The sequence below is a fragment of the Rhineura floridana genome, chromosome 5 (genome assembly GCF_030035675.1).
Source record: "Rhineura floridana isolate rRhiFlo1 chromosome 5, rRhiFlo1.hap2, whole genome shotgun sequence".
NCBI lineage: Eukaryota > Metazoa > Chordata > Lepidosauria > Squamata > Rhineuridae > Rhineura > Rhineura floridana.
Window position 1 is genome coordinate 42,239,289 of NC_084484.1, and position 26,817 is coordinate 42,266,105.

Genomic DNA, 26,817 nt, shown 5'->3' on the forward strand with positions numbered 1-26,817 from the left:
TGAGCATAATTTTATGGGCTTAATAAACCATAATTAAACTAGGTATGAGGGTGTGGCTTATGTGCTCCCCTTTCCCTACTCCCTGTTCACATGGCCTTTGGTATGGCAATCCTTGTTTCCACTATGTGCAGTTTGAGGGAGCAAAGTATGATTCTTGTACTCGCAACTCAGAATGGAAGGGAAAGCCACTGAAATTGGCTTGAAGAGATTCATGTTATGTATAAAAATATTTTTAGCTTCTCTATTTTTACTAGCTAATACTGCTTCCATTCAATATCTTCCAATGCAGCTGACTGGAAGTGTAGACATGCTGGCTTGATGGCTCTGTCAGCTATCGGTGAAGGCTGTCACCAACAGATGGAGGGGATTCTGAACGAAATAGTTAACTTGGTTTTGCTTTTTCTTCAGGATCCTGTAAGTTTAATGCACTTGGCTTCCTCAAAAATTGCATTTGGTTGTTTTATGAATTTACTAATTGAAGCTAAATATTTCAGCACCCAAGAGTAAGATACGCTGCTTGTAATGCAATTGGTCAGATGGCTACAGACTTTGCACCAGGCTTCCAGAAAAAATTCCACGAGAAGGCAAGTAAAAAGCTATGTAAAAAATATATTTACCAAATTCTTTATGAGACATTTCACTCACAGTGGCCATCTGTGTTGTAGGTAATTGCAGCTCTTCTACAGACCATGGAAGACCAAGGCAACCAGCGTGTTCAGGCTCATGCAGCTGCTGCTCTGATCAACTTTACTGAAGACTGTCCCAAATCATTGCTTATTCCTTACTTAGATAACTTAGTGAAGCATCTTCATTCCACTATGGTATTAAAATTGCAGGAGGTAAGACACTGAACTGGCGGCTGATTGAAACCAGTACCAGTTTGACTTTAAAATCCTGCTTTAGTGAGATTTAGGGAAGCTTTGAAATTTTCTTTTGCTTTTTTCCCCCCCACAGCTGATAGAAAAAGGCACTAAGCTGGTTTTGGAACAGGTGGTTACATCAATTGCATCAGTTGCTGATACAGCAGAAGAAAAGTTTGTTCCATACTATGACTTATTTATGCCATCTCTTAAACACATTGTTGAGAATGCTGTGCAGAAGGAACTTAGACTCTTAAGAGGAAAAACCATAGAATGTATCAGCTTAATTGGCCTTGCAGTAGGTAAAGAGAAGGTAAGTTTCATTTTTATTGTTAGCTGTCCTTCATTTGGTAGCTATAGATTTTCCTACAGCAGAGTTGACAGCTCTACTTTTAGGTGTAATATCCTGATAGAATTTATCTGTTAGCTTAAAGCAGTGTAAAGAAAATGAAGAGCTTTCTGTTACACAATGGCTGTGTTTGTACAGCATGCTAAACTATGGTTTAGTTGCAAGGGTGGCGAACTTGTGGCCTTCAGGCCAGATATAGCCCACAGCCAGATTTCATGTGGCCCTCTGGGTCCCCTCTGACCTATCACCTGTTCATCGGGGAGCACCTCCAGGGAAAACAGCTTTAATGTTGTGCAAAGCATGCAGTTGCAGCTCCTCCCTACAAGAAGATCAAAGCAGAAAGAGAAAATGTTTCTGAAGAGAGGTAGTCTTGTGTTCCTTGCAAGTGTGAAAAAGTGTCCCAACATCTTGCAATTGTATGTATGCAATTTTTTGCATGTAATTTAATTTTAAAATTTGAGGCTTTGAATAGCTGTAAGGCAAGGCTTGCAGTTCAGCTGTGTATTCATGTTGTTTTCATTCATCTGCTGAGGGGTGGGGGTTTTTTTGCCTTTTGCACAATCCTGACAGATAAAACGTGTTGGAAAGATTTTTTTAACCAGTTTTGTTAAAAAGTATATGGAGAAAATGGAAGGTAAAACCTGAGTGCAGCTACTAAGAAATATTCCTGTTTCCATGGGAAGTAGCTTTATGTGTGTGAATGCACACCACCTACTAGAGTGCACCCCCTGACAGTCTTCCACCTGTGTATTGTGACTTTCAGCTCAAAAAATCTTCCACATCTCTGACTTAGTGCAGTGTAATCAAGCCTCAGTGAGCCTGAAGCTCACATACTCTCCCCTCCTCTTCCCACATGACTGGGAGAATGATCTTGGAAGCTTTTGATCTACCTTTTATTTAGTCACAGCTTCCCATGTAGTCCATACCTAGAAATGAGGTTATTATTTAAGAAAGCCAGCTTCAGAAACTATGGTTTGAAGTTTGCTTATTGGTGTTCACTGCAGATTGTTGATGCAGCAAGCCACAGTTAACTGAAAAGAAGCAAAAGCTTCCAAATTCCTCCTGAGTCACACAGCAGGAGTGTGGAGGAAGAGAGTGCACATCCCCAAGTCTCTTTGGGGACTCTTTCTTTGCTTAGTGACGTGTGAAAATGGCCAGTATTGCATTCAAGCTAGTACTATAGCTGGTGTGGTGGGATGGTACCATGGAGCCACTCTTCTGAAATTGCCAGTCATGGGGATGGAACATGACAGCAAAAGGGTAAGGGCTGCATGGGCACACTGGCAGTGCTCTGTGTGTGTACCTGTGCAGCCCTGACCTCACCCATCCTGATGAGCAGCAGCAACAGTGGTGTCAGGAGGGTGGCTCCTCAGCACACAACAACCCACCACGCTAGCGGCTCCTAATCCAAGCTGCTGAATGGTGGGATAGAAAGCTAAAAATATATTGGCTTTTAAAAAATGTGTTTAGCTATTTCAGAATTTTCTGTTAGAAACTTGTTCTCTTTGTTTCAGTATGTAGTAAATCTGCCTCAGTAATAATTTGTGAACTCACATTTTCTCCCTGGATTCCAGGGTTTTTAAGATACCATAAATGAATAATCTAGAGGTGACATGCTAAATGAAGTAGGTTTTTGACGGCTGACTAGTTAGATTTTGTTTTCCCTCCTTTGGTGTCAGATTTCTATAGCTGATCTGGACTCTCCAGTTCAGAATGGCTGGTAAACCCATGTGTTTTCATATCCTTCCTGATCTATTATAAGAGGGTATTCTCTTGAGTGGTGTCAAGTAATCCATTAAGGATGTTTTGGTGTGGAGAATGTTGCTTTTGTGGAGACAGTCAGATCACATAACTCTGATTCCATCTGGTTCTTCATTCTACAATTCTTATTTCAATTTTTAAATAACTGTGCAGGTTACCAGCAAGCACCATCTCAGTGTACTTGGTTTCACTGCTTTCAACTGCACTTCAAATGTTCATAATAACATTGAGGTGCTGTTACGTTCTTTGATTAAAAGCCCTTTAAAATTACTACTGTCTCCTTTTCAGAAGTATTAATTTCTATAAAATACTTAAGAGTATAACTGATTGCCATAACTTTGATTGGTTGGTTGTTTCTATTTCTAGTTCATGCAGGATGCATCAGATGTGATGCAGCTCTTGCTGAAAACACAGACTGACTTCAATGACTTGGAAGATGATGACCCTCAGGTGTGTTATATTGTTTCCTTTATTACTTCTGTAGTGGAAAACACCTTACTACTAAAGTGTCTCATGCATGTTGTCAGTGTTCTGGTAACCTCCAGGCTATATTACTGTAGTGTGCTCTGTGGAGCTGCCCTTGAGGTTGGTCCAGAAGCTGCAGATGGTGCAAAATGCAGCAGCATCAGTAGGGCAGGACATCGCCAACAGGTTACCCCCCTATTGCTCATTGGCTACCAGGCTAAGTGCAAGGTATTGGTTTGGATGTATGAAGCCCTATACAGCTTGGGATCAAGATACCTGAAAGATCATCTTATCCCTTATATTCCCAGTCAGTCACTGTGCTCTGCAGGTAAGGGTTTCAGATACCATCTCATCAGGAGGTCCATTCTGCACAACATAGGAAGCGGACCTTTAGTGTTGTGGCACCCACCCTTTGGAATTCCATTCCCTTGAATATTAGACAGGCACCATCTCTGTTATGTTTTCAGCACCTACTGAAGAACTTTCTCTTTCAACAAGCCTTTTAAGTAGAGCCCTTATCCCAGTCTGTACTAGAATTGTTTTTAAGATTTTTTAAAATATGCTTTTTAAAATGTTTTAAAGTTTTGTTTTTAAGATGTTTTGTTTTTAGTGTTTTATCACTTTGCCGCCCTGGGCTCCTTTTGGAAGGAAGGGTGGGATATAAATTTAATAAATAAATTACAGATTTCTGTTGCTATATACATTTTTAATAGGATCTGTAAATGTATAAGTTTCTGTGACATTGTGACTTATTAAGGTTTCTTAGTTTAGGTTGGTGGTTCGAGATTTCATTGTACATAAGTGGCATAAATCTGCATTTTAGTTATGATGGGAAGGAAAAGGTGCTGAAGTAATGCTAGCTTTATACCAAACTAGCTAAAGGCTCATTGTGCGATAGAGAGAGTGGAGATGAAATAGAAAAATCTGAGACCTTTCTCCAACCCCATTCATCACTGTACTGGGTGATTGGTGAGTTCCAGTCTTCAGTAGTTTCTGCATTGTCCACTTACTTGTCCCACTGCTGTCTGGAGTCATTTTTTTCATAGTTCATTCCTTGTCTATAGGGACCATGTTGATATATAGAAAATAACATTCATTGGGGAGGCCAGATAAAGAATGTGGTTTGTCCAACAGTGGTGTGGTGCAACTATCCCATGGTACTTTTCTACATTTTTATCAGTGCAATATTCAAAAACCACTCTTGGACTTAAGTACGAACAGTTGGCATTTGTTGTTGTTTTTATTTTTAATGCCTAGTATAGTGATTCCAACTGATACCAATTTTTCTTACCAGTGGAAGAGTGGCATTTGAGTACTAATAAGACTCAGAAAGTTCCTTTTTCCTCTTACCTCTGCCCATGAACTTGCTAGATGGCCTTGGGCAAACTCCTGTTTTTTGGCTTCAACCCCTATTTGCATTATGGGGACTTTGAACACTCCCCCAGAAACCTTTGAGTTGAAGGATGAGTTATAAATACAAAAAAACCTCATAAATGTGAAGTATTACTGTTTACCTGTTGCCTCTAGAAAATCATTCCGAACAGTGATTTCAGTGTGCAGCCTGAGTAAGTCTTTAAAATGGGGTTGATTTTCACTCAGCTCAGGTAATAATACAGCTTTGTAGTCAGAAAAGGAAGGTAAACATAAACTATTAATTTACAGATATCGTATATGATTTCTGCATGGGCTAGAATGTGCAAGATCCTTGGAAAGGAATTCCAGCAATACCTTCCTGTTGTGATGGGTCCTTTAATGAAAACTGCATCAATTAAGCCTGAAGTGGCCCTCCTTGACAGTAAGTTCTGAAACTTAATTCCATTCTTAATTTATTTTCAAGGAATAGCACAGGAACTGCTAATTGTTTTTTCTCTCGCTAGCACAAGATATGGAGAATATGAGTGATGATGATGGCTGGGAATTTGTAAATCTCGGTGACCAGCAGAGTTTTGGTATTAAGACTGCAGGCCTTGAAGAAAAAGCAACTGCATGCCAGATGTTGGTGGGTACTATTTTGATCACATGCTTTGAACAGAAATCAGTGTTGAGCAGAATGGAAAGCTGGGGTAGACTGCAACTCAGGAGCTGAATGTGGACAATTAACATGGGGAGAGGGCAGGGAGAAGAGTGGAATGGCTGGCTGACTCATCAGACATTTTCATGCCATAAAAGATTGGGAGCCTCTGCCCTTAGGAATGGTTTCAGTTGATGCAGCCTGATGACATAGACAAGGTGCTTGCGATGATGAGGCCAGAAACATGTCCTCTTGACCCTTGCCCTTATTGGCTTATTAAAGCTTGCCGGGGGTTTGACTGAGTAGATCCAGGGTGTGGTCAGTGCATCATTGCAGGAGGGAGTGGTTCCAGCTGCCCTGAAAGAGGCAGTGATCCGACAGCTCCTGAAAAAGCTCACCCTGGACCCATTGGTCTGTGCCAATTGCCAACTGGTCGCAAATACCCCCTTTTTAGGGAAGGTGATTGAGAGGGTTGTGGCGCAGCAATTGCAAGTACTTTTGGATGAAACAGGTTATCTTGACCCATTCTAGTCTGGGTTCAGGCCTGGTTATGGGACTGAATCGGCCTTGGTTGCCCTGATGGATGACCTTTATTGGGAGAAGGACAGGGGGAGTGCAGCCCTGTTACTCTTACTTGATCTCTCAGCAGCTTTTGATACCATTGACCATGGTATCTTTCTGGGCCGACTTGGTAAGATGGGTATCGGAGGCACTGTTTGACAATGGTTCTGATCCTATTTCCAGGGTCATTTTCAGAGAATAGCATTGGGTGATTGTCTTTCAGCCGACTGGCAGTTGTGGTACCAGGGTACCATCTTTGTCCCCCATGCTGTTTAACATCTATATGAAGCCCTTGGGAGTGGTCATCAGGAGATTTGGGGTGAGGTTTCAGCAGTACGCTGACGATACCCAGCTCTATTTTTCGGTAACATCTGAATCAGTAGAAACCATGCAAGACCAGGACCAGTGCCTGGACTCTGTGGTGGGCTGGATGAGGGCCCATAAACTGACTCTGAATCCTAGCAAGACAAAGGCGCTGTGAGTTGGTGGTTCCTAAGTTCAGATAATTGGTCAGTTGCCTGCTTTGGATGGGGTTGTACTCCCTCTGAAATAGCAGGTCCGTAGTCTGGGGGTGTTCCTAGTTCCATCTTTGTCATTAGAGGCCCAAGTGACCTCAGTGGCTAGGAGTTCTACCAACTGTGTCTGGTAAGACAGCTGCGGCTGTTTCTGGACCGGGATAGCCTGACCACTGTTGTCTATGCACTGGTAACCTGCAGAATGGATTACTGTAATGCGTTCTATGTGGGGCTGCCCTTGAGGTTGGTCCTGAAGCTGCAGCTGGTGCAAAATGCGGCGATGAGACTGCTCACTGGGGCAGGGTATCACCAACATGGCACCCTGCTCCTGAAAGAATGGCACTGGCTGCCCATTTGCTACTGGGCCAAGTTCAAGGTTCAGTTTTGGTGTACAAAGCCCTATACAGCTTGGGACCAGATTACCTGAAAGACCATCCCTTATATACCCAGTCGATCACTGCGCTCTGCAGATGAGGGCCTCCTGCAGATACCAACTTATCAGGAGGTCCGTTCTGCGCAAAATAGGAAAAGGGCCTTTAGTATGGCGGCACCTACCCTGTGGAATTCCCTACCCTTAAATATTAGGCGCCATCTCTGTTATCTTTTTGGCGCCTGTTGAAGACCTTCCTCTTTCAACAAGCCTTTTAAGTTGAGACCTTTTCCCAGTCTGCTTCTGTGTTGGAACTGCTTTTTAATGTTTTTAAACCCTTTTTTTAAAAAAAACAATGTTTTTTTAACCTTTTTTTTTTAAGATGTCTTCAAAGCTTTTTTAAAGAATGTTTTTAAAGTTGTTTTGTTTTAATGTATTTTAAAGTCTATTTTTATGATATTTTAAAGTGTTTTTAGTGCTTTTGTTTGCTGCCCTGGGCTCCTGCTGGGAGGAAGGGCAGGATATAAATCAAATAATAAACAAATAAATAAGAGTAGGGCCAAATTTATTGAAAGGAGGCTATGGTCACAGCAGACAACACATGAGGAATGTCAACCGTTAGATTTAACAGCAAGATAATTACTTTTTTATAATTTCAAAGACATTTTAATAAGTAAAAATGCATTTGGTAGTCTAGATTATCACAAGCAACATGAGTATTCCATTTTCTTTTAGACTTGTATGTGTAGTTTTCCTCTTGTTATAATTGTTCACCATTATGCCTGCTGCTCATTTCATAATTGAGCAGTGGAATTCCTTTTCTGACATAATTGCTTTTTTGTGTTTTAGGTTTGCTATGCCAAAGAGCTGAAGGAAGGATTTGTGGAGTACACAGAGCAAGTTGTAAAACTGATGGTTCCTTTGTTGAAATTCTATTTCCATGATGATATCCTTTTACAATAATGTTTCCATGGCTTCCTGTGAAGTTTTAATAACACATCCATCACAGTGTTCACAAGTACTTTGATGTCATCCTGTAAGCTGTTTGGAAAAACTGCAGTCAGGATCTCATCATAGAGGCTGGACAGAGCTGATACAGCAACAGCATATTTGGAATTTTAAAGGGCTATTAGAATGGCCCTCAGCTCCCTGCTCCTCTCTTTTCTGTGCTGAATGTGCATAATTCTTGCCTGTCATGTATATCAGGGGTGGGAAACTTCCAGCCTGCTGGCTGAATGTGACCATTAGGGCCTCCCCGTCCATCCTGCAGCCTCCCTTCCTTGTCTGTAAAAGAACTGCGTCCATTAATGCCAATGGAAGCTTCTTCTTTTTTTAAGCCTAATTGCCGTATGGGGGTGATTTGAAGGGAGGAGCTTCATAGCTGAGAAAGTAAGGATCAACATTCTTTTCTCCATGCTTTGTAACTCCTCCCCCCCAAAAAAAAAATTCCCTCTCCTGATACAGCAGTTGTGTTTCAAAATAGCTTGCATTGGTGCCAGCAGATACTTTTTTTAATCCTAAATGCTAGGGAAAGGGAAGAGGAGAGTGGTGTGTGTGGGTGAGAGAGAGTGCATATGGCTGGCTGGCTCTGAGACACACCCACTGGTGGTATGCAGCCCCGACAGCTTTCACCCAAAGGAATGTGACCCTCAAGGGGACAAAGGTTATCTATCCCCCAGTGTATAGGATACTGATTTAGCTGGAGTGATGCAAAGGCTGATCTTCTGTGACATTGAAGGATCAGATTGCCAGTTTTGAATATATTATGGATGTGTCCCACTAATTTTACCTTCATATTGAAAGGATAGGCAGTGTTTAATGCCATTTTAAATGAAACACTGCTATGGACTCTACCTTTTTATTTTTCCAAATGGTACAAAATTTAATCCAGGAACAAATTACAGATTTTTAAAAATGTGTTCCACTTGATATGTATCTGGCTTAGTTTTCTTGAATCAAATTGTAAGATATATAATGTCTATGTTTAATTGTAATTTAAAATCTAATGCTAGAATTTTGAACTGGAAAATAGTGGGATTTGGCCTTAATTGTAGCTTCAAAAGGGAACTTTCTATGGGTGGTGGTCTGGCACTATGATAAAAAATGTTTGGAAATCATTTACCTTAATGAATTTAACGTGTTCGTGTGGCAGCTGCAGAATCAATGCCTTTGCTCCTGGAATGTGCAAGAGTTCGCGGCCCAGAATACCTCACTCAGATGTGGCATTTTATGTGTGACGCCCTTATCAAAGCCATAGGAACAGAACCTGATTCAGATGTACTGTCAGAAATCATGCATTCTTTTGCCAAGGTAACGTTTTACTTTATATAAGCTACCTTTCTGCTTCTCTGAATAGTGAATTTTCTAAGATTTTCAGTAGGAAATAAAATAGAATATAAATTAATTATTGCTCATGTAGGTTCTCCCTCCCTCATGCTTTAGCTGAATTCAGACAGACAGCAAGCATAAGCTTCTAATCACCTCCCCTTGCATGGAGAGGAAGAGAAGAGGAAAACATGAGCCTGAAGATCACTATTCATTTCCAAATGTTCAAACCATGGATACAGTCATTGTCTAAGAATTTTTGTGTGAAGGCAGGACAGTGTTGCCTTTGCGAAATAGAGTATATAAAGCAATCAGGCTTAGGTTACTGTTGAAACTGCCATAGAGTTTGAGCTTCTATAGTTCATAGGATTCTGATGAAGTACATCAGATTGTCACACAAGCTTGCAAGTTCAATTACAAAATTAATAGATCAGCAAAGGATTGGTTAGGTTAAACAAAAAACCCTCGTTCCATTTGTATGGATTTTCTAAAAGAATATAACCATATTCAGTCTGGGATTGAAGACTAGTAATCTAAATTAAGTGAATTTAGATAATTTACTTAGTTTGCAATGTAATTTATTAGATTAGTTTATTAAAAGCCTGCCTGTTTGGGGACTACTTTCTTTAAAAATTACTTTTAATACAAGTACTTACAAAAATCACAAGCAATAGCAAACAGTTCTTGCTCACAAGAAAAATGCCTTTTCTGAGGTAGTGCCTGTGGCAATGTTTGTACATCATGTGAAAGGCTAATTTAATTTATTTAAAGCTCATACTCTTAAAATTTTAATGGTGTGATCCTGTGTATGCATTTTTGGAAGCAAGTCCTGTGTAAGTAAGTGTGCATTATGTTTGCAGTGGTAAGATTTCTTTAATTGGGCAATAGCTCCATTTAACTCAGGTATGGCCCTCCAGATGTTGCTGAACTACAACTACCATCGTCCCTGGCCCTTAGTGATGCTTACCAGGACTGATGGGAGTTGTAGTTCAGCAACATCTGGAGGGCCAAAGGTTCACTATTCCTGACTTAACTAAAAAACAACAGAGGTGAATCAGCTAGAACTCAATTATAGTTAGCATATTCTTTGATATTATTTCAACAGAAATGTTCACATTTGACTTTTGAATTATTCTGAGGCATTATTTTACACAAGGTTTATAATAAAATATAGCCCATAAAGTGAGGCGGGGAAGAAGCATGTACACCACCTTGAGCTGCTTGGAGTAAAAGGTGGGACAAATCAATAAATAAAATAATAAATTATGTCTACAGTGTTCTGGAAAGTTACTGTTGAAACTGTTTGAATAACATTAATTTTCAAGTTGATAAACTTTATTTTATTAGTGTATTGAAGTAATGGGAGATGGATGCCTTAACAATGAACACTTTGAAGAGCTTGGGGGAATATTGAAAGGAAAACTAGAAGAGCACTTTAAGAATCAAGAATTAAGGCAAGGTAAGCTATATTAAGGTTGCTTTAATGTCATCCAAAGATGTCTCAAGACACAATTTCTACATTTTACTAATAATGGGTAATACAAAAAAGGAAAATAAATAATACACATGCTTAATCACAGCCCATACCATTGTTAAGTCAAGTGTCAGCCCCAAAAGATCCTAAAATTCTTTAACTGAGATGTTAATTCCATATCTATCTCAGAAACTACAGCAATATTTTGCAAGAAAAGCTAGGTATGTTTTTTTCTGAAATAAACAGCTGATCCCAGGATATATTGCCATTTTTCCTGCACTAAAACACTACAATCCAAGGCTCTTCTTTTTATAGTAATTCTCCCATCCCCTGGGTTGATCTACCAAATAATTCCCCTGTGCTCCTTTTCTACAGCTTTCTTCTTGCAACAAGCCTAAACGTTTGTGAAAGCAGCTGTGCTAATACATTAACAATTTACTTTTTTTAATTAGTGAAAAGGCAAGATGAAGACTATGATGAGCAAGTTGAGGAGTCATTGCAAGATGAAGTAAGTCTTCTGTTGGTCATTGCAAATAGAATATTCTCATAAACGATTTCATATTACATAACAGTATGATATGGTGCTGAATTGAAAGTTGTATCACTTCCCCTCATGTGATTTGTTGTCTTTTTATTTGGAAAGTGTCTACCAAGCTGTTGAAACCAGTAAAAAGAGTATTGGCTGTGCAGGATACAGGAACCAAAGCTCTCCAGATGCTATTCAGGTGCTATTCCACTTATGCCAGTATTGATTTCTAGGACTACCACACTCTTTTTTCAGACATCTATTACGGCAACAGGATGCTAGATCTAGGCCTAGCAACAAACTTGCAGTTAGAGAAAAATCATCCAGGTCCAGAAACACTGTAAAAGGATTAGCTGTCACTCCACTGGGCCAGTACTTACGTGATCTTATTACAGGAAAATGCAACTACTCAGCCATCATATAGCTGTCTTTTCTCCCAGAGTTATAAATACTACCAGCTCTTCCTGATACTGAGACTTGGGGCCCAGTCCTGGAGAAATGGTGCACAAGGGTCCACAATCCCACTTGTCATTTTAAATGATGTACTGTTGTGGCAAAAGTGGTGAGCTCCAGATTTCTTTCCAGGGAAGGGAGATGGGAATCAACCCCACAATTGAGCAGCACCTGGAAGCTCTCAGAGCACCCCCAAAGTGCTGTATAATGCCAGTGATTCCAAAGTTGAGAGGTGGATGACTTGTTTAGATAATACCTCAGAAGCACACCAAAATAACAAGCCCCAGCCTTCTTGGGGAGGTGCTGTGTTTCTGACGCGCTTGAAAAGCCTTGGCACCAAAACAAGCCCAAAATTCCACCTAGCTTGGAGCAAACAAGTGGTAGGGTGGCATTTGTCCCTGTAATTGTGCTAGGCTTCCAAGATGCACAGAGAACATCTAAAATGCAGCATGCTACAAGGGATAATCCCCTCTCCATCTCTTAACTTGGCACTGGTGAGGGGGGCTGTCCCTGGCCTTGGGATGCATTTTGGAGGTGCAACATGAGGTCAGGAACAAGATCCTGGATCTAGCAACCACAAATTTGGTTGATCCCTATCAGCAGTCACAAAATGACCTTCTTTGTGGGAGCTGACTGAGGCCCAGATAACATGACCTGCAAGTTCCTTCAGTTTATCTTTGGGGTTGAAGGCTTTGGACTATGCAGGGTTTGGGCAGCAACCCAAACTAGGTAAGAGTCCCAACTGCAGAGACAGCAGAAAATGAAACACAGGTGGTTATACAACACTGTAAGCGGCCTAGAAACCTCTCTTGGAATGACACAGTTTCAACAGACGTATGTTCTCTCTGCCAGCAGCAGCTATTTTAGGAGATTCATGGAGCACATCAGTAGATAATCCAGTTGCTGCTGGATTCTTTAGGGTCGTATCCATGCCATATATTTAAATCACATGGCTTTCCCCCAAAGAATCATGGGAACTGTATTTTATCCCTCACAGAGCTACAATTCCCAGCAAATTTACCAAACTACAGATCCCAGGATTTTTTTGGGCAGGGGGAAGTCATGTGCTTGAAATATATGGAGAAGTGTATGTTAGGTTTCAGGGTTGGTTTTTTGTTATTTTAATTTTCTTGATTCTTCTACATATATTTCATTCTTTTGTATGGATATGTTTTATGGATTGTTTTGTACTGCTCAAGTAACCTCCAAGTTGAAGGGCAAGATAAAAATTAAATAATCAGGTCTTGGTACACTTTCCCCAAATAATTCATAGGTAGAAGAACCATAGGTAATCTTCGTACCTCACTGGCTTTACAGATCCTGGTTTCTATACAAGCTACAAAATGAAGCCACCTCTTACACTGAAGGCATTTTGACAACTTCTAGAAAAAGAACTAGTACACCATCCCAGTCCTTACGTGCTGCAATTGATCATAGTGTGTGATTGAAGTGCATATCAGTGTCTAGGCAATTCTAGCAAATAGTCTTAGCTGTGTTTCATAAAAAATCAACCAATAGGATATGTGATACAAAATGAAGACATTTTGTAGCTTAGTGAAAGGTGCCCCTACAGACCCTATTGGGTGTTGAGATCAGCAGAGGGTGTCCTTTTGATAGTTCTGTCACCCTCAGAAGTTCAGGGGGGTGGCCTGGGAAAGGGCATTCTCTGTGGCAGCCAATCTACTCACAGGTGCCTTGTTTTTTAAAGCAAATATTCTCCATTCCCTCTTACGGTTCACAGTTTTCTTTCTGAATTTAATATTTAAAGTTACCCTTTGAGCCACCTTGTTCAGTAATACTATGCAATGTATTCCTATGTAACAAGGTAGCCCTTCTCATTGCTGTTATAATGGCTATGAGGGTTGGGTACTTTGTAGATAAAATGTGCATAATTCATAAGAATAAAATTGTCCTGTTACCAGTCCTAGACTTAAAAGACCAAAATGATTTTCATCATTCTCAAGATCTTGTCTTTTCATTCTGTCCTAATCTGCAAGGGAGAAGGTAGCACCCAACCAGATCTTAGGAGAGCAGGTTTTTTAGGACAGATACTGCACGATTTACCTGTTGCAGGGTAAATATGGCAGAAACTTTGACATTTTGTCAAAGTGGGCATGTGTTATGGAAGTGTAAGTTAAAGTCCTCTCTAAAAGGGTGGGACAGCAGCTTCCTGTGAAGAGCTATGCAACACAGACATTTCTGGCAATTTCTTACGCTAGAACTGATTGTCCAGGAGATGGATTAGAGGGTCGTATGGAGAGTGGAGTCTGGGTACAATATCTGCAGGCTGCCTCTTTGTAATGTTTCTCTTGGTTTTCTCAAGTTAACATCATTCCCTTCCAAAAAGCACTTGCTGGGTCTTTGTTTCCTGTGGCCCAGGGAGTTGTTGTGAAAGGAAATAGTAATGGCACTGCTTTTGAGTGAGATGTCAGCTTGTGCTGCTCTGTCTCAATCAGTGGTTCTACAGATATCTGAAGAGGTTTTTTTTAAATTAAGAGTTTTTTTTAATTGGGAATGGGGTTATGTAACAATGGGAGGGGAAGCTGCATTTTTGTACAGGAATTATTGTTTAACAGTGTTTTCCAGATGAATTCTTCCAAACAAATTTAATAAGAGGTGTGGTGGTGTTAGAGGCAGTATCAATCAATCTTTGTGTATTTAAATTTTTTAGCCCACCAACGTGTAATTGCAAAATAATAAGTTTAAGAAATGTGAAAAACATAAAATAAAACTGCTAAAAATGTAAAATTCTTATATAGCATCTCTTATTGGCCTGCGAGCAGTATAATTCATCTTGTGGTATCTGAGAGAAACAGCTCCCAACTGAGCATCCACTTGGCTGTTTCTTTTTTTCTTAATGATCTTTTCATTTGTTTCAAATATAAAACAACTGGTAGGAGCAAGGGAAATCCAGTTGTCCAGTTTCATTACTTCTGATGGGTGATGGAGTGTCTATTCTGAAATAACTAGAATTGGAGTCACAAACAAACGGTCAGGACAAGTATCATCAGCCTTACTTTATACTAGTCAGTGTTCTCTGAGGCCTGGAAGGTTCAAGGGATAGGCATCGAACTAGTTTCAATGAAGAGTACTGTGTCACATTTTGGGCACGCCTTCTGCAAGACTAGTGCTTAGCTGTAGCTTTAATTCTCAAACTGATGCAGAGACCTGTATTTGCTCATGGAAAGCTTAATTGGTCTCATTAGCAATGGAGATCAATACCAAAGCAGTCACTTGTAAAGTATTAGTATCACTATATCAGCAGTGACTGAATTTCAGCTCCTGGCCAGTTCAACAGTATGCATGATAGTTAACAAAAACTATTAGTCACAATACATTTGCTCTCTTCCTTCTACTCCCAGCCACACTCTTCGTTTGAAAAGAGCCAGTGAGATTATTGCAAAAATGGCAGTTATTTCAGTGTGTCTGGAGAGAGGGGGAGGATACAGATGGCCATTTTACTACACATTTTATCAGACATCTGCACCTCATATATGGCAAGATGATTCAGATAATCATGCTTCTTCATGGTAAAGCTTACCCCGAAACAGTTTCAGCATTTGTAGGAGCTGAGAGATGCCTTGTGGAAGCAAGGAGATCAAATATCCCAAGCTGAACTTCAGTAAGGAAAAAGCAGGCTGACTGGAGGGAGAAGTAGTTTGAGCTGGGTAAGAAGGCTTTAACAGATGTTGCTAGATTGTGAGAAGCAGGTTCTGCTGAGGGTAGTGAAGAAGAAAAAAGGAGCTCTGACTCATAAACCTTAAACCTTTAAGCCTAGATCATTGTCTCCTCCCTGTAATCTTGCTAGCAAGATCTCATTGGTAGGAAAATATGTAAGTTCTAGCCTGAGGGTGAGAGCCAACATAGCACAAGCAGGCATCTAGATGGTTATGCAACAGGGCTTCTTCCTCTCCTCCCCCTACAATCCTCAGCACACCCTCATAATCTGCTCTGTTGGGTAGATAGACCTTCAAGCAGATTTGGAGGGCACATGGGGCTGCAGGGAGAGAAGAGAAACCAGAAGTCCATCCACAAGTGAGTATACATTGGATGTCACCCTGAAATTACAGGGATTTTAAGATCCATCACTCAGCATCACCAACATGATTTAAACTGATCCCACTGCACATTTTTCTTTTATCAGCATGACAGCGATGTCTACATTCTGACTAAAGTATCAGATATTTTGCACTCAATATTCAGCAGCTACAAGGCAAAGGTGTTACCATGGTTTGAACAGCTGCTGCCACAAATTGTCAACTTAATTGTAAGTATCCTCAATTTCTATAGACTGATTTGGAAAGGCACAGAGAATCTTCATATTAATGTTGTTAACACTGGGAGGATGGAGCAGGGAAGCCTCCTTGGACAATGATTCTTGGGTACAAAATTTATATTGTTGAGGTCCCCCAGACTAATAGTACTGGGGGATTTCAACATTCATGCCGAGACCACTTTGTCTGGCGCGGCTCAGGACTTCATGGCTTCCATGACAGCCATGGGGCTGTCTCAATATGTTAGTGGTCCAACACATGTATCGGGGCACACTCTAGACCTTGTTTTTGCTACTGAGCATGGGGAAAGTGATCTGGATGTGGGGAGTTTTACAACACTCCCTTTGTCATGGACAGACCACTGCTTGCTGAAGTTTAGACTTTCAGTAACCTCTTCCCTCTGGAAGGGTGGGGGACTTATTAAAATGGTCCGCCCCCGGAGACTAATGGATCCTGAAGGTTTTCAAAGGGCTCTGGGGGATTTTCCAGCTGATAGGACTGGTGCTCCTGCTGAAGCCCTGGTCGCTCTGTGGAATACGGAGATGACCCGGGCTGTAAACACGATCGCTCCTGCACGCCCTCTCCTGTGTAGAGCTCATACAGCTCCATGGTATACTCCGGAGCTGAGAGCGATGAAGCAAGATAGGAGGAGGCTTGAGCGGAAATGGAGACGAACTCCCGACGGATACAATTATGCGCTGGTTAGTGCTTCGACTAAGCTCTATGTAGGAGCAGTGAAGGCAGCTAAAAAACATCATTTTGCTGCCACTATTAAATCATCTCTTTGCCGCCCAGCGGAGCTCTTTCGAGTTGTCCGGGGGCTTCTCCATTCAAATCCTCCGGACAGGGTGGAATCATCGGAGGCCCGCTGTAATCAGTTTGCCGATCACTTCCAGAATAAGATCTCATGTATCCGCCGGGACCTAGACTCTCAAGTTATAGCAGTAGATCCTAGTGAGGTGTCCGGAGCACAGTCTTGTCCTGTTTTGTTGGATGAGCTTCAGTTGGTTCAACTCGAGGACGTGGACAAGGTGCTTGGACAGGTACGTGCAACCACTTCGGTACTGGATCCTTGCCCCTCCTGGCTGATAAAAACTAGCAGGAATGGAACAGGTAGCTGGGCCAAGGAAGTGATAAATGCCTCTTTACGAGAGGGAGTGGTCCCGGGCTGTCTGAAAGAGGCAGTGGTGAGACCACTCCTGAAAAAGCCTTCCTTGGACCCAGACAATTTTAACAGCTACAGGCCAGTGGCGAATGTTCCATTCCTGGGCAAGGTCTTGGAACGGGTGGTTGCTGGCCAGCTCCAGGCGCTATTGGATGAAACTGATTATCTAGATCCATTTCAATTGGGTTTTAGGCCCGGTTTTGGCACTGAGACAGCCTTGGTCGCCCTGTACGATGACCTATGTCGGGAAAGAGACAGAGGGAGTGTAACTCTGTTGATTCTCCTTGATCTCTCAGCGGCTTTTGATACCATCGACCATGGTATCCTTCTGGAGAGGCTCGCGGAGTTGGGAGTTGGAGGTACTGCTTGGCAGTGGTTCCGCTCCTACTTGGCGGGTCGTCTCCAGAAGGTAGTGCTTGGGGAACATTGCTCGACACCGCGGGCTCTCCAATATGGGGTCCCGCAGGGGTCAGTTTTGTCCCCCCTGCTTTTTAATATCTACATGAAGCCGTTGGGAGAGGTCATCAGGAGTTTTGGAGTGCGTTGTCATCAGTATGCTGATGACACGCAGCTCTACTTCTCCTTTTCATCTTCAGGTGAGGCTGTCGATTTGCTGAACCGTTGCCTGGCCTCGACAATGGACTGGATGAGAGTTAACAAACTGAAGCTCAATCCAGACAAGACAGATGCTGTTGGTGGACGGGTTCTCTGATCGGATGGTGGATATATACCCTGTCCTCGACGGGGTTACACTCCCCCTAAAGGACCGGGCTCGTAGTCTGGGAGTCTTTTTAGACTCTTCCCTCTCACTTGAGGCTCAAGTAGCCTCGGTGGTTAGGAATGCGTTTTACCAACTTCGGTTGGTAGCCCAGCTACGTCCCTATTTGAGTAAAGAGGACCTTACATCAGTGGTACATGCTCTGGTAACCTCACGTTTGGATTACTGTAATGCGCTTTACGTAGGGCTACCTTTGAAGACAGTTCGGAAGCTACAACTAGTGCAAAATGCGGCGGCCAGATTGCTGACAAGGACCAAGCGGTCCGAGCATATAACACCTGTTCTGGCCAGCTTGCACTGGTTGCCAATATGTTTCCGGGCTAGATTCAAAGTGTTGGTATTAACCTATAAAGCCTTATACGATGCGGGACCACGATACCTTGCGGAACGCCTCTTCCGATATGAACCAGCCCGTGCACTACGTTCTGCTACGAAGGCCCTCCTCCGGGTTCCAACTCACAGGGAGGCCTGGAGGGTGATGACAAGATCTAGGGCCTTCTCAGTGGTGGCCCCCGAACTATGGAACAGTCTCCCTGAGGAAGTACGCCTGGCGCCGACTCTGCTTTCCTTCCGGCGCCAGGTCAAAACCTTCCTATTCTCTGAAGCATTTTAAGTTACATTGATCTAATTTTAATAATGTTTATTGTATTGTTGATTGTATTTTAATATTATTTTGTTATTCATTGTATTTTTATACTATTTTATGTTCACCGCCCAGAGAGCTATTGCTAGTCGGGCGGTATATAAATTTAATAAATAATAAATAAATAATAATAATAATAATATAAGAAATTGCTCTAATACCTGGTTGACTATCATTTTGTGCAGCTCTTGCTTTGACAGTAACTTTAGTGCTGGTAGGCTTGAGAGGAATATGCATTTGCACAGACACATACAGTGCCTTGCAAAAGTAATCAGACCCCTGACCAATGCTGTCATATTACTGAATTACAAATGGTACATTGTAATTTTGTTCTGTATGATATTTTATTTTGAAACACTGAAACTCAAAATCAATTATTGTAAGGTGACATTGGTTTTATGTTGGGAAATGCTTGCAAGAAACATAAAAAACTGAAACATGTTGCTTGCATAAGTATTCAACCCTGTGCTATAGAAGCTCCCAGTTTACACAGATGAAAGAAATTGCCCTATTGAGGACACCGTTACTTTACCATTGGCCTCCACCTGTGAAACATGTCAGGATAAAGACCCCACTGTGGAAGGATCATTGGTCAGGCTGTGGATCAGAAGGAAAATGAAGACCAAAGAGCATTCTACAGAAGTGAGAGCTAATGTAATACAAATGCATGGATTAGGGTACAATGCATAGAAAAGGGTACAAAATAATATCCAAGTGTTTGGATATTCCATTGACCGCAGTTGGATCAATAATCAGGAAGTGGAAGCTGCATCACACCATCCAGGCAGTGCCAAGAAAAGGCTGTCCCTCAAAACTCAGCGCTCGAACAAGAAGGAGACTTGTGAGAGAAGCCACAGAGAGGCCAACAATCACTATGAAGGAGTGATTATTCCACTTCTTTCGGTGACTGGGAGTGGAGTAATGGTGCAACAGTCAACCATATCAAGAGCTCTGCATAACACTGGCCTGTATGGGAAGGTGGCAAGAAAGAAGCTGTGACTCAAAAAGCACCATCTGAAAGCACGTCTGGAGTTTGCCAGAAAGCATGAGAGTGCCCCAGCTGCAAAAAGTTTTTGTGGTCAGATGAGAGACCAAGATAGAACTTTTTTGCCAAATCTCAAAAGTGCTATGTGTGGCACAAACCTAACACTGCCCATGCCTCAAGACACCACCATCCCTACAGTAAAGTTTGGTGGTGGCTGCATCATGCTCTGGGGATGCTTCTCATCAGCAGGGACTGGGCATCTTGTCAAAAATTGAAGGAAGAATGGATGGAGCAAAATACAGGGAAATACTGCAAGAGAAGCTGTTTCAATCCACTCAAAAACAAGTGTGGGAGGAAATTCACTTTTATTTATTTATTTAGTATATTTGTATGCCACTTTTCATCACCAGATGACTTCAGAGTGGCTTCTATAGGAAAAATAAAACAATATAATAACAATTCAGAACATAATAATAATAAAAAACCTCAACAGTATCAATAAATAACACCACAAAATATAAAAAAACAAGCTTAAATCTCAAATCAGCAGGTCATTGATCCTAAGCACAAGGCCAGAGCATTCATTCATTGGCAATCACTCGTGGCCGAGTAAGATTGTCTTCCAAGATAAGGTCTTTAATGGTGGGTCCGTAAGTGACTGTGGAGGGCAATTCTGGATTCACACAGCCTCCCGCAGTGAGGACATAGGTTTCCAGATGGAAGATGGTCATGATGAGGATTTGCTTGATGTGCCTTCCACTTAGCTCGTTTGTCCCGTTCGCCCTGTATTCGTGCTTCTTCAAAGTCCACAGCATCTTTGATAATAGCTGACCTCCATTTGGGACGTTCATGGGCCAAGACTTCCCAGTTGTTGATGTTCATGTTACATTTTTTTAGATTCGCTTTAAGAACATCTTTAAACCTCTTTTGCTGCCCATCAATGTTCCGTTTTCCATCCTTGAGTTGGGAGTAAAGTAGCTGCATTGAAAGACAGTGATTAGGCATTCGAACAACATGGCTGGTCCAGTGAAGTTTCTTTATTTTATTTATTATTTGATTTATATCCCGCCCTTCCTCCCAGCAGGAGCCCAGGGCGGCAAACAGAAACGCTAAAAACACTTTAAAACATCATAAAAAGACCTTAAAATACATTAAAACAAAACAATGTCAAAAACATTTTTTTAAAAAAAAGCTTTAAAAACATCATTTAAAAAAAGGGTTAAAAACATTATTAAAAATTTATATCATAAAAGCAATTCTAAAACAGATGCAGACTGGGATAGGTCTCAAAAGGCTTGTTGAAAGAGGAAAGTCTTCAAAAGGCGCCAAAAAGATAGCAGAGATGGCGCCTGCCTAATATTTAAGGGGAGGGAATTCCACAGGGTAGGTGCCGCCACACTAAAGGTCCATTTAGTTGATGTTGATGTTGAAGGATCATTGTTTCAACACCGGTAGTCTTTTCTTCTTCCAAAACGCTAACATTAGTCCGTCTGTCTTCCAAGTAATTTGCAAAATATTCCAGAGGCAGCGTTGGTGGAATCTTTCAAGAAGTTGGGAGTAGTGTTTATAAATGGTCCATGTTTCACAGGCATACAGTAAGGTCGGTACTACAATGCTTTGTAAATAAGCATTTTGGTCTCCTTGCGAATATCCCAATCCTCGAACACTCTACGCTTAAGAGAATGCGGCACTCCCAGAGCTCAGACAATGTTGAATTTCTGCATCGATGTCAGCTTTTACAGAGAGATGGCTGCCGAGATAGGTGAAGTGATCAATGTTCTCCAACTTCACACCATTAAGCTGGATTGATGGTGCTACAGAGGGACTAGTTCGCACCTGTTGATGAAGCACTTTGGTTTTTTTAATATTAAGTGAGAGCCCAAGCTTTCCATATGCTTCTGCGAAGACATTTAGCATAGTTTGAAGATCTTTCTCTGAATGTGCAGAGACTACATTATTGTCGGCATATTGAAGTTCTACGACAGAGGTTGATATTACCTTACTTTTTGCTTTCAGCCTACTGAGATTAAAAGGCTTTCCATCTGTTCGCTATGTGATTTCCACACCAGTTGGAAGTTTTCCCTCAATAAGGTGTAGAATCATAGCAATGAGCATAGCAAATAAGGTAGGAGCAAAGACAGATCCCTGTTTCATGCCTGATTTGACTCTGAATGGATTGCTCTGAAAGCCATTGTTGTCCAAAATTGTTGCTGTCATGTTGTCATGAAGGAGTCACAAGATATTCACAAATTTATCAGGGCATCCAGTTTTCTGGTGGTCCAGAGAGCAGTTCGATTCACAGTGTCAAAGGCCTTAGTCAGATCAATAAACGCCATATATAAAGGTTGAATCTGCTCCCAGCATTTTTCTTGAAGATGTTGTGCAGTGAAGATCATGTCCTCTGTCCCCCTGGAAGGGCAGAAACCATTTTGAGATTCAGGGAGGACATCCTCTGAGATTGGCAGGAGGCAATTTGCGAGGTTCCTTGCAATAATTTTACCTGCGGTAACAAGAAGAAAGATACCTCAATAGTTCCTGCAATCTGTTCTATCATCCTTCTTTAAAAGGGTAATAATTATGACGTCCCTAAAATCTTCCAGGATCTCCTCCCTCATCCAGATTATTTCAATGAGCTTATGAAGCTGTGTAAATTCAGGCCCACCTTCTTTAAAGTCTTCAGCAGGAATCCTGTCAGGTCCACTAGCTTTGTTCTTCATTTGATTGATGGCTTTACTGATGTCATCCAAATTAGGAGATACTGCAAGGTCGTCTCTGTTGTGGAATTTGCGAGAAGACGTCATCAGCCACGATAGAGTTATGACTAAGGAGGTTGTGGTAATGCTCTTTTCAGCGTAGTGCAATAGACTCTTTATCCTTAAGAAGTTTGCTACCATCCACTGAACGTAAGGGATTTGTACCATAATTTGTTGGTCCATAGATGGCCTTTGTGGCATTAAAAAAGCCCTGCACATCATGAGCATCTGCAAAGTGCTAGATTTCTTGAGCTTTCTTTATCCACCAGGCGTTCCTAAGTTCTCTAGTTTTTCTTTGGACCTCTGCCTTTGCACTGATGCAGATTTTTTTCTTAGCACAGTCTTCCTGCCATATCTCAAAGGCTTTCCTTTTCTTGTCAATATGTTAATTCTCACTATCATTCTGATCAAACCAATCCTGATGTTTCTTAGTTTGGTATCCAAGAGTTTGTTCACATGCTGCAATAATGGATGTCTTCAGTTTAATCCAGTGTTCCTCGACATTTTCAGGGAGTTCCGTAGGTAGATGTTTTTTGAGAGTAGTTTGAAAGCAGGCTTGCTTAATAGGATCTTGAAGGGCATGGATGTTCATTTTATGCCTTGGTTTTCTTCCTTGGAGCCTACGTTGAGGAACAATATTAACGACCATAGTGGATTGAAATAATGGGTGATCTGTCCAGCAGTCATCGGCACTCGTCATGGCCCTAGTGAGGAGTACATCACGACGATCTCTGGCACGGACAATTACGTAATCCAGGAGATAGTGTTTTGACCAAGGGTGCTTCCATGATGTTTTAAATTTACTTTTCTGAGGAAAGAGTGTGTTTGTAATAACTAGATTATGCTCTGCACATTTAGTCAGAAGTAGAATGCCATTCAGGTTGCTATTGCCAACTCCTTCTTTCCCAATGGTTTCTGGCCATAAATCGGAATCACGCCCAACTCTTGCATTGAAATCACCCAAGAGGATAATTTTATCCTCCTTAGTTATCTCTGATAAGATGGTGTCCAGCTGGTTATAATAATTTTTCTTGATGTCTTCATCAACATCTAATGTTGGTGCATAAGCACTTATAATAGTTGCCTGCAGGTTTTTGGCAAGTTTTAACCGGAGAGTTGAGTCGTTCATTAATGCCAATAGTAACTTCTGACAAGAGCTCCACAATATTATTTTTAATAGCAAAGCCTACTTCATGTATTCGTCATTCTTGTTCAGGCAGTCTTTTCCAGAAGAAGGTATAACCTCCTTTTTCTTCCTTCAGTTGTCCTCCTCCTGCTGTTCAAGTTTCTTGGAGTGCTGCTATGTCAATATTAAAAAGTCTCAACTCCCTCACAATGATGGCAGTCCTGCGTTCAGGACGTTCACTATCTGTATTGTCCAGCAATGTCCGTATATTCCATGTTCCAAAATTGAATTGTCTTTTGTGACCGCTAAGTGGTGACCCCACTGGATGTGGTGATCCAGTCAGGGAGAGAGATGAGGCAGACTATGTGTAGGGCACCTTTTCTAGCCCCCTCCCCATACGGGGTGAGCAGAGTGGATCTTGAATAGGACTCCTCAGTCATGGATATAGCTGCCGAACTACTCAACTGCCTCGGTCCTTGAGCAAGAACGACTGAGTCTGTATCCACCGCCCATGTGCCGGTCCATGACTAGGGCTTCCAGATTTCACAGTCCTGCCATTTGACGATTGCCATGGGACTTCTGGTTTGGTTTGGTTTGGTTGGAAGACGCCTGTGCGTGAATTTGTTTTATGTGAAGAGATCGGCGCACGACGATCAACACACAATCTTGACAGAAAAAGGCTTTGATCCAGTGGCATAGATACCACAACGGTTGGAAGTCTTTTATCTACTGCAGCCTTCATCCACCTTCACAGCCATTGTAACGTACACATCCCCCTCGCTGGATCGTCACCTTGTAGTGGTGAGTGGGTTTGCGTGTTCCAGTGAACCCTATGAGTGATGCCGTCGGGAGTCATGTACTCCCAGCAGGGTCACCCATGGCGGTAAGGGCAGGGGAGAGGAACCAAACAAAGAACAATCCAAGAAAGTCCTCAACGGCAGAACAGGCGGAGGATAACAATGTGTAGGTAAGGCCAGAGCAACACTGGAGTGGCTCAAGAACAAAAAGGTGAATGTCCTACAGTGGCCTGGTCAAAGTCCTGATCTCAATCCAATTGAGAATCTGTGGTGCTCTTTGAAAATTGCAGTCCACAAATGACATCCAACCAACTTGAACAACCTGGAGCGAATCTGCAAAGAATGGGCCAAAATCCCTTCAACACTATCTGCAAAGCTCCCTAGACAGGCGTCAACGGGTAGCATTGGGGGACGAGGTTTCAGACCCTTGGCCTCTCAATTGTGGAGTGCCACAGGGTTCTATCCTCTCCCCCATGCTATTTAACATCTATGTAAAGCCGCTGGGGGCCATCATCAGGAGATTTGGGTTGCAGTGTCACCAATATGCGGATATGACACTCAGCTCTATCTCTCGTTTAAGTCCTCACCAGAGTTGGCTGTGGATACCATTTCCAAGTGCCTGAAGTCCGTAAGTGAATGGATGGGAGAAAATAGGCTGAAGCTGAACCCCGACAAGACCGAGGTGCTGCTTGTGGGAGACAAGAGAAGGTTAGGAGATATAGACCTGGTGTTTAATGGGGTAAGACTGCCCCTGAAGGACCAGGTCCGCAGCCTCGGGGTCATTCTTGACTCCCAGCTGTCCATGGAGGCTCAGGTATTGGCAGTGAGCCAGGCAGCTTGGTATCAATTACATCTAATACAGAGGCTGCGACCCTACCTTCCTGTCCATCTGCTCCCACGGGTGGTACATGCCCTGGTCTCCTCTCGCTTAGACTACTGTAATGCGCTCTACGTTGGGCTACCCTTGAAGACGGTCCAGAAATTACAGCTGGTACAGAATGCGGCGGCACGTTTGATTAAGAACAGCCGTCGCCGTGATCATATCACTCCAGTGTTAGAAGAACTACACTGGCTACCAGTTGTTTACCGGGCCCAATTCAAGGTGTTGGTGTTAACCTTTAAAGCCCTATACGGTTTCGGACCAGTTTATCTGAAGGAGCACCTCCAACATCATCAAATATGCCGCCTGATGAGATCAGCCACGCAAGACCTTCTCTTGGTCCCACCAGTTAAAACAGCTAGGCTGGTGCAGACCAGAGAGAGGGCATTTTCAATTGTGGCCCCCACCCTCTGGAACTCCCTACCGTATGATCTTCGCCATGCCCCCTTCCTGGTAGGCTTCTGCCAAGCCTTAAAGACCTGGCTATTCAGGCAGGCCTATAGGATTGCTGGGGTGGACTAATGCTATCTGTTATTATCTATTGACTGAGGTTTTGGTTTTAAATGTTGTGTTTTTATTCTTTTTATGTACGTCGCCTAGAGTGGCCGTTAACTCGGCCAGATAGGCGACTCAGAAATAAAATTTTATTATTATTATTATTATAAAAGACTTAAAGCTGTTATTACAGTGAAAGGTGGCTCTACCAAATATTAATCTGTGGGGGTTGAATACTTATGCAAGCAATATGTTTTGATGTTTCTTACAAACATTTCCCAACATAAAACCAATGTCACCTCACAATAATTAATTTTGAGTTTCAGTATTTTAAAATAAAATATACAGAACAAAGTTCCAGTGTACCATTTGTAATTCAGTAATATGAGAGCATTGGTCAGGGATCTGATTACTTTTGCAAGGCACTGTATATTCTGCAAGAGGGTAGGAGCTGGATAAAAATAGTAAAGTGCAAAGAGTGTGGATCAAAGGCAGGTTTTTATTTTGTAAATAGTTTTGACGTATTTATTGTAACATAGTTTTTCAGATCTTCTCAAGAACCAATTGTCACATTTCTCATAAACCACAACAGGATGATAAGCCCTGTAAGCCTAGGCTTCAAAATATGTGTATGAAGCCTTTTGAACACTTCAAAGCAATGTCAATATTATATGACATTCTAGATATGGCATTCTAGGATTCTAAAGAATGCTAGAAGGCAGGAAATGGCACTTAAGCAACATTATTATTATTATTTTATCACCATCATTATTATTATATATTAAATGTATATCCCACCCTTCCTCCCAGTGGGAGCACAGGGCAGCAAACGAAAACATTCAAATATCATAAAAACAGATATTAAAACAAAACATCTATAAAAACATCTTTTTTTAAAAAAGCTTTAAAAACATCTTAAAAAGCAGTTCCAACACAGACGCAGACTTGGGATAAGGTCTCTACTTAAAAGGCTTGTTAAAAGAAGGAGGTCTTCAGTAGGCGTCGAAAAGATAACAGAGATCAAGTCTCTAATATTTAAGGGGGGAGGAAATTCCAAACGGTAGGTGCCACTACACTAAAGGTCCACTTCCTGTGTTGTGTGGAACAGACCTCCTGGTAAGGAACCACTCCCTCCCGCAACAACGTGTTGACCACACCCTAGATCCACTCAGTCAAACCCTCTTGGAAAGCTTTAATAAGCCAAGAATGGCAAGGGTTGAGAAGACATGTTGCTGGCCGCATGGTTGCAAG

At 41.9% G+C, this 26,817-nt stretch overlaps 1 protein-coding gene across 1 annotated transcript in view; it reads left to right on the forward strand.

The window, feature by feature from the left end:
- IPO5 (importin 5) overlaps nt 1-26,817 on the forward strand; it is a 56,128-nt gene that overhangs the window by 17,021 nt on the left and 12,290 nt on the right. The window contains exons 11-22 of the mRNA XM_061626552.1: nt 290-414; nt 495-584; nt 666-839; nt 955-1,173; nt 3,337-3,420; nt 5,098-5,230; nt 5,313-5,434; nt 7,742-7,838; nt 9,030-9,202; nt 10,565-10,676; nt 11,144-11,199; nt 15,815-15,937. Coding sequence (XP_061482536.1) covers nt 290-414; nt 495-584; nt 666-839; nt 955-1,173; nt 3,337-3,420; nt 5,098-5,230; nt 5,313-5,434; nt 7,742-7,838; nt 9,030-9,202; nt 10,565-10,676; nt 11,144-11,199; nt 15,815-15,937 — 1,508 coding nt within the window. The remainder of the gene's footprint in view (nt 1-289; nt 415-494; nt 585-665; nt 840-954; nt 1,174-3,336; nt 3,421-5,097; nt 5,231-5,312; nt 5,435-7,741; nt 7,839-9,029; nt 9,203-10,564; nt 10,677-11,143; nt 11,200-15,814; nt 15,938-26,817) is intronic.